At 36.1% G+C, this 9,139-nt stretch overlaps 1 protein-coding gene across 1 annotated transcript; it reads right to left on the bottom strand.

Annotated features, from left to right (window-relative positions):
• Nucleotides 1-1,221: 1,221 nt before the first annotated feature.
• LOC140810785 (uncharacterized) lies at nt 1,222-6,809 on the bottom strand. The gene is made up of 2 exons (XM_073168676.1): nt 5,971-6,809; nt 1,222-1,603 (listed from the first exon to the last, which is right to left on the bottom strand). Exons 1-2 carry the CDS (start codon nt 6,555-6,557, stop codon nt 1,231-1,233), a joined length of 960 nt encoding a protein of 319 aa, XP_073024777.1. The 5' UTR covers nt 6,558-6,809; the 3' UTR covers nt 1,222-1,230.
• Nucleotides 6,810-9,139: the final 2,330 nt, after the last annotated feature.

Below are 9,139 nucleotides of genomic sequence, written 5' to 3'. Positions count from 1 at the left end.
GTTAGCTGTTGAAATTTTTGCATTACTGCTGAATATTATTAGATGCTGCTGGAAATTTGGGTTCTCACACAAAAGCATTCGTCAGCCTTTAACTAAATAATAATAAAATAAGAAATTTGAACGCCCGCATTACGTGTCACAAGTCGGTGGATAATCCACCTACATTGATATTAACGTCACATTAGTTTGAGCACCAATGTAGGTGTCGTTAGAAGTTAACTCAAACATTTGAACTTTCACATCACGTAGTACAAATGGGTGGGTGACCCACCCACATTGATATTATTCTTAGAGGTGAACTCCCTGCTATATGACTTGGTCTGTAATTCTACAAACAAAATAATCTTTCAGATATTTGGATCTACTGGAACTCGTTGGACCCAGTTAAAGCTATAAATCATGGCATTGAGTATTTTGGCCTAAGAGTGTTCAATGATCACCAAAATTCAAAACATTCTTCCGGTCAATGATTTCTTAGGTCTACAACATATGCGATGCAATGCTAACGATGCTTTAACTGAATTCGCTATGTCTAGTACTAGTACTCTTTAATTGGCTTTATGTCCATTTCCTTCTTGATTACAAGAAATTTCAGATCAACATAATTAATGAAAGTTATGTTAAAAAAATATAATTTCTTAATCAGTGGTTAAATTATTTTTGTCAAATGCCACAACTTGGTACGGTATTATTATTTTCAAACTGATAAAAATAATTTTTTTTTGTACTTGGACTTGGTAATAAAGTTGGACCAACTCAAAAGTTTCAAGAAATACAACACTTGAAATTTTTCTCAGTAGTTATTTCATTCATGACTCACTGAACTCAATAGTCAACTAGCTAAACAAGTTCAATTCAAGAAGATTCACGTATTATTTCAATTAATTCAGGGAAAAAATTTCATAATTTTAATAGTGAAAATAAAAAAAAAAATTATTTTTTGGCGAAAAATATATATTTATTGTCACGACTCTTAGACGAGTTGTATTGGATAACTATGTAGTTTTTAGATCTCAAAATTAATTCACCGTCATGACATTGAAAACTTGAATTTTTATTCGAAATACAAGTCGTGTGATCGCTTTAATTTCATCAAATCCAAATCCATCATGAATAAAATTCATATTTAATATAAAATTTTGGACATGTGAGAATGTCATAAATTTTAAAAAAAAAAATAGAAATTTAATACGATAGACATAAATCAATAAACACAATTAGTTTGATAAATCAAGCTTTTCCTTGAAGCCTTGCACTCGTAAGCCCCACACATGCATCAACAAAATCCTCATCAATAAAATCAGTCGAGAAGACCTGCAGCCTCTCGCCTAACCCTCGCACGAAACACTGAGATATAAACAACCTTGAATACGGGTGGATCCGATCTGTCACCGGCTTCACGCACATAATAGGGTTATCGGCCTGTGGCGTAGCCGTGTTCTCGACTCGATAAAAGTGTCGCCTCTCCACCACCGGCTCCTGCATTTTCAAATACTTCATGTTGCTCTCAAATTTCGTCCACGGCAAATCGGTATCGGTCCAGTTATCGGTCAAGTAACTCGAACCCCATAACCGGGAGCCGGCCTTCGGTTGCGATGGTGATAGGAATTGAGAACAGGAATGAAGGCAAAGAAGCTTTATTTGCACTTGTTTTCTTATTACAAAATACAAAAGGAAAATGACGTGCCTATATATAGGCTTACAAATAAAAACTACTTCCTAAGATATCTCAACTAAATAGGAGATTATTATGGCACTAGCCAACCATCTAGAAACTGATAAAAGAGACAGAGGACTTGGTCAAGTTGAATTACTTCTCAACACCCTCCCTTAATTCAAACCTGCAGACACCAAGTTTAGATCTTAGATAAACATGTTTATCTCTAGGAAGAGACTTTGTCAGGATGTCTGCAATTTGCTCCTCTGTATTGCAATAAGATAAACCAACTTTCCCTTCAGCTACAAGTTCTCTGATGAAGTGAACACGAATACTGATGTGCTTGGTCCTGCTATGAAAGGCAGGATTTTTAGTCATAAAAATTGCTGCTTTATTATCACAAAAGATCTCAGTTGCTTCTTTTTGTTCTTGACCAAGTTCTTCAAGAATTCTTCGCATCCATACTGCCTGACATGCTGCTGAAGTTGCAGATACATATTCACCTTCTGAAGATGACAAAGCAACTGTTGCTTGTTTTTTTGAGCTCCAAGAGATGGCACCTGAACCAAGATTGAATGTATAACCTGTTGTACTCTTTCGATCATCCAAGCACCCGGCCCAATCGCTGTCAGTAAAGCCCCTTAACTTAAATTTAGCAACTTGGCTGTACCATAGACCAAAATCAATTGTTCCAGCAATGTAACGCAATACTCTTTTGGCTGCTCCAAGATGATGCTTTGACGGAGAATGCATAAATCTTGAAATTACCCCCACCGAATAAGCAATGTCTGGTCTGGTGTGAGTTAAATATATTAAACCCCCCACTAAGCTCCTGAAATATGTTCCATCAGCTGGTTCAGTTTCGTCGTTAAGTTGCAATTGCTCATTCGAATTCATTGGTGTGTCTGCAACCTTACAATTGAGCATATTGAACCTCTTTAGAATATCAGTGGCATATTTCTTTTGATGGACAAAAATCCCATCATCAACTTGATTCACTTCCAAACCAAGACAGTAGCTCAATATACCTAAATCTGACATCTCAAATTTGTTCTTCATACCATCTTTGAATTCTTTAATAAAACAGGAAGTACCCATGTAGATAATATCATCTACATATAAGCAAACAAAGAGAAAATCGTTACCAGCTTTCTTCAAATAAAGTGTGGGTTCATTTTTGCTTCTCTTGAAGTCATTTTCTTGAAAGTAAGAATCGATCTTGCTGTACCAAGCACGCGGGGCTTGCTTTAATCCATATAAAGCCTTTTTCAACCTGTACACCTTTCTCTCTTCACCATGAACAACAAAGCCTTCAGGTTGAGTTACGTAAACTTCTTCTTCCAACTCACCATTTAAAAAGGCAGACTTAACATCAAATTGATGAACAACCAATCTTAATTGAGCAGCTAAGGCTAGAAGAGTTCTCACTGTTTCAAAGCGGGCTACGGGAGAGAAAGTATCTTCATAATCGATACCTTGTTGCTGTGAGTATCCCTTGACCACGAGTCTTGCCTTGTATTTTTGAATTTCTCCATCAGAATTATACTTAGTTCTGAATACCCATTTTACTCCAATGACATTTTTTCCTTCCGGCAGCTCCACCAATTCCCAAGTTGCATTTTTATTAATTGCCTCCAATTCTTCTTTCATTGCTGTCCACCATTCTTCTTTGCTCACAGCTTCTCCAAAGTTTGTAGGATCAGCTACAGATAAGACTTGTGTACTCTCATAAATATCTGCTAGTGATCTGAATTTTCTCGGTGGAGTTTCATCATTTGATGAGCTATTGGAGTCAGAGGATATGGAAGTCGTTGTTGAGGTTGAGCTGACAAATTCAGGTGTGCTGTGTAGAACTTCATACTCAGTTGTGTCAACATTAACACCATCTGATTCTTCATTCCATATCCATCTTGAATTTTCATCAAAAACAACATTCCTGCTAATAATCACTTTGCCACTCTTTGGGTTATATAGCCTATATGCTTTAGATTGATCACAATAACCAACAAAGATACATTTTACTGATTTATCATCAAGCTTACGACGATTGTGTGAATCAATTAAGACATATGCGATACAACCAAAGATACGTAAGTGGCTTACCGAAGGCTTTCTTTCTTTCCACGCTTGATAAGGAATCTGATTCAGAACAGCTTTTGTTGGAGATAAATTTAGAAGATAGATTGATGTGGCTACTGCTTCTGCCCAAAATATATTCGGAAGACTTTTGGCTTTCAACATGCTTCTTGCCATCTCTACTACCGTGCGGTTCTTGCGTTCTGCCACACCATTTTGTTGTGGTGTATAAGGAGCCGTCAATTCCCTGTGAATGCCATTTTCTTCACAGAATAAAGAGAATTCTTTAGATAAAAACTCACCACCTCTATCGGTTCGAAGCACTTTCATCGGTGTGCCACTTTGCTTCTCAACACATGCCTTAAACTTCTTAAAATTTGAGAATGTTTCTGACTTGAGTTCTTGAAAATATACCCAACTCATGCGGCTGTAATCATCAGTAAAGAGTAAGAAATATTTGCTCCCGCTAAATGATGCAGTTTCCATTGGACCACATAAGTCAGCATGCACTAACTCAAGAGTTTTAGATGCTCTCCAAGACCTGCCTACAGAAAAAGGACGCTTGCTCTGCTTTCCATAGACACAACCTTCACACAGCTCAAGTGAATCAATTTGAGGCAGCCCATTCACCATTTCTTTTTCATTTAACAATTTCAGACCCTTGACATTTAAATGTCCATACCTTAGGTGCCATAGTGTGGATTCATCCTTTTCTTTAACAGCAAGAGCATAACTCTCTACACTAGAGAGTTCAAGAGGAAATAATTTGTTTCTAGTCATAGAAACATTAGCTACAACATGACCAGAAGTTTTTTCTCTAATCACACAAGAATTATCATCAAACAAAAGAGAAAAACCACTTCCCATTAACTGCCCAACACTCAACAGATTATGTGACAAGGATGGAATGAAATAAACATCATAGAGAAGCTTGACATTACCGTGATCATTCTTTATTATCACAGTACCTTTACCTTCAACTTGCATCTGCTTATTGTCCCCAATTCTTACCTTCAGCTTGTAAGAATCATCAAGTTCCTTGAATAAAGACTTTTCATTAGTCATGTGATTAGAGCATCCGCTATCTAAACACCAAATATCACTCATGATCTTTGCATCATCATGATAGGCCATAAGCAACTTAGCCTCCTCTTCTTCCTCTTCCTGAACAGCACAATTTGCTTGTATATCCTTTTCTCTTTTCCAACAGTTAGCTTGTACATGTCCATATTGTTGGCAATAATAGCATTGGATATTGCTTTTGTTGTTTTCACGTCCTCTGCCTCTTCCACGATAGCCTCCTCGGCCACGTCCTCTGCTGGACATTTCTCCCTTCACATGAAAGGCCTTTTCTTCATCTGGTTCATATTTCTTCAGTCTTACTTCATGGGATTGTAGAGATCCCATTAACTCATCAAATGAGTAAGTTGTCAAGTCTTTAGACTCCTCTATAGCAGCTACTATATAATCAAACTTTGAATTCAAACTCCTCAGTACCTTTGCAACAACGATTTGGTCTTTGATTTCCTCTCCATAAGACCTCATTTGATTAACAACAGTGTCTACCCTTGTCAAGTAGTCTTGTACCGATTCTCCATTTTTCATTTGTAAGGTTTCAAAATCACGACGAAGAGATTGGAGTTTTACCGTGATTACTTTTGAGGAGCCCTGGAAAGATGTCTGCAATGTTGTCCAGGCTTCTTTGGCAGTGTTTGCTGCTGAAATCTTAGTAAAGATAGACTCATGAATAGCCTGCTGAATAAAAAACAAGGCTTTTGCATCCCTCTTCTTGTTCTCCTTTACCTTCGCTTCCTCATCCTCTTCAGAGTAACCATTTTCAACTAAATCCCACAAGTCTTGAGATTTAAACAAAGTTTTCATTTTGATACTCCAGAATTCATAGCACTCACCTTTGAAAAGAGGAATTGCTGGTTGAGAAACGTTCACAACATTGTTGTTTGCCATAATCACGCCCAGTTACAACCGAACCTGGCTCTGATACCACTTTGATAGGAATTGAGAACAGGAATGAAGGCAAAGAAGCTTTATTTGCACTTGTTTTCTTATTACAAAATACAAAAGGAAAATGACGTGCCTATATATAGGCTTACAAATAAAAACTACTTCCTAAGATATCTCAACTAAATAGGAGATTATTATGGCACTAGCCAACCATCTAGAAACTGATAAAAGAGACAGAGGACTTGGTCAAGTTGAATTACTTCTCAACAGATGGTTCCCTCGGCTTCCACACGCAAATGACCCGTCCCGGCATCAACTCGGATATCGTTTTGCTAAAAACCTGATCGTCTTGAGGGATCAAGAACTCTCCGAGGTGTTCTTCCAAATATATATCGAAATCCGGCGGGTCTTTGTGTCCGAACTCGGTTCGGATTTCCAGGATGATGATCTCGGAACACGTCTCGTTTAGAAACTTCTTAACATCATTGAAAACGACATCAACGCTGTAAGACACAAGGATTCCATGGCACACCAGGCGATCTTCTTGTACCCGAATATCGAGTACCCGAGTGCCGATTCTCAGCTGCTGGTAGACTGAGAGAGACTGACATTGTGCCAAGGGTCGTGTGACAAGAGGAATCCCGATATAGTTGGTGGCGGAATTGTGGGTTCCGGGCCATACAATCTGGTTGATCTCGATTTCATCCGGGTTGAAAAGAGACATCCAGTTTGCACGGTCCGACGGAACGTAATCGGAACCCGGAAATTCCGATCCTTGGCCATGTAACATGTCAGCCAAGATTTTCTTCTCTCCGGCGACAGCTTTTCTCCGCTTGATTTGCTTGGAAATCTCAGCTCCCATATTCTCTTCTTCTTGGATTCTTTTGGTTTGAAAAATTAATGTTAATCTTTATTTTGCTTATTCAAGTAGAATATTATGCCTTGTACGTTTCTTATATTAAGTCGAATGTTATTTTCATCAAATCAAGTGTTTCTTTCTATATTTGTTTCGTTATCATGGTTGGATGTTTTAAACAACTTGCTTATTTTTGATATCAACTAGACAGACGTGTACGCCAGTGTGTGAATATGAAAAACTGCTAAACTTTAATTTTTTAAATAAAATAAATTTTTTCCTCCCACATCTATATGTTCGGTTATCGTTTTTCTCGTGTCCAAATCACAGCAGAATTTTTAAAATTTTATTTTAACAATCAAAATATTTGGACACTCGTATAATTTAAATTGAATTAACATACATATGATGTTTAGTAATATATTTTTAGTGAAATTTTTCTGAAACGTCCACTACTCGTTTTCTTAAAAAGTACTAGATTTTTTTTTTGCCCTAGCAACGGCTGAACCATACATATTTGTATAAAATATTTTTAACATCATTTTAAAAATAAATCAACCAACTAATATTTGAAAATCAAAGGAAAATAGTTTAAATCGTAAAATCGTCCAACGTTTTATCAAACCTAAAAACATTATTCGAAAAATATATCCCATACTATAACCTCTCAAAAACCACCCATAAATAAATCGTCGTACAAATATCTCTAACATCACTTATAATCATAAATCACAACTAGTGCGGAAAACTAACGCCGGTCCTCGGGTTATGTGCACCTTCAGTCAAGCAAAGTCAACCATCAAGACTTCCATTAACATTATAATCATAATCACATGCATCAATCACGCATAGTGAGTCTAAATACTCAACACCATAATCTTGATAACAACATAATACGTATACAAATCACACATACAATAGTGATAAATATTTGTACTTAATCGTTTGTATGGAGATGCATAAATTTTAAACATGAACATTTTCATGATGCATAAACTTTAAACTTTAAATATAAATATTTTCATAACTATTTTTATAAACATTTTCGTAAACATTTTCATATCATCATAAACATATTCATATGAACATGCTTAACTTAAACATCAACATTTTCCTTTTTTTTTATCATTTCATATCATATATCCTTTCATCTTGAGCATATACATTTTTCCTTTTATTGAATTCGGATCGTTAGTCGTGACTTTCATTTTCCTCATAAATTCGATGGATCCATCTACATATAACCACAGTACCGGGCGGCGGGGACATCGGCGGCACTCTCACCCATCAACTGAGCTTTGACCTATCCTTATCATATGAAAATACGATCGTCGGGCTCCCTCTGGGGCCTTCTCCTATAGACGGACTCTCTCTGGGGCCTTTTCCCACGAATGAGCTACCTCTGGGGCTTTCTCTCGTAAATGGTTCCCTCTAGGGCATTTTCCCTCACAATATCCACATTCATATCCTCATAATAGTAACAATTACTTCACCTCCTCCAATGTTTCATATTTTCATCACTTTATAAAAATCACGCATTTAATATTATTTTCTTTTAAAAACAAGCATGCAACATATCTTTTAACGTTATCAGTTAATCATAAAATTGCCATGAACATTTAAAATAATAAACCATAAAAAATCCATGAACATTTATAACCAATATTTTAACATATTAAATCATAAAACATTTTAATATCATAAAAATCCATAAATATAAACATAAACATTTTAACATCATAAACTTTCATAAACATTTAAAATAATCATAGTAGCATATAAAACATCATTCAGAACACTGCCATGACGTTTACTAGTTTTAGCTGTAAAATTATCATTTTATCCATAGACGTAAAAGTTCACGTTTTTGATATTTTTTAATTACATTGACTCTAACATGTCCCAAATAATTATTTAAACTTACATTAATTTTTTCATATTTTTATTTGGCCTAAATCGAGGACTTGTAAATTAATCTTTAAATGTAACCTACTAATGCGTTTTAATCCTTAATTAAACCAAACCTTAATATAAAATTCCTCAATTAAATACTTAGACTTTTAATAATTATTTGAGCTTAAATACAATTTTTCATAATTTATTATGCTTAAATATAGGTGTTCCAATTAATTCTGTAATTAACATTTCATAAGACGATTAAATCTCGAATAAATCTAAAACTCATTATTTTGATCCCAAATTTTAAAACTAATATTTTTATTATTTATTCTACCCTTGTGAGCCATGAACAGTACCCGTGGACCCATGGTCCAATTTTAATTCTTTAATTTTCGTTTTTGACACCTAATCGAACACACCGAGCCATCTCCCAAAATACTCGAGCCACGACAAAGCCACATCAAGCCAACCCATCTAGGAACCCTCCTGACCAAGTGCAAGCCCCTGAACCTAACCCTAGCTTGCTCACCTGCCCTGCAACTGAGCCAACATATTCTGCATGTGTGTGTGTGAGACTCTTTTGATTATTAGGACTCCTAACTAGTCTAGTACTCTTCCAGCCCTTAACCACCGAGCCCACACGACCCTAACCATCCCTAGACCATGCCCATACCCAGCTCATACTAGCC

This window comes from Primulina eburnea, chromosome 13 (assembly GCF_022965805.1).
Source record: "Primulina eburnea isolate SZY01 chromosome 13, ASM2296580v1, whole genome shotgun sequence".
Taxonomy (NCBI): Eukaryota; Viridiplantae; Streptophyta; class Magnoliopsida; order Lamiales; family Gesneriaceae; genus Primulina; species Primulina eburnea.
This window is presented reverse-complemented; position numbering and strand designations above follow the sequence as displayed.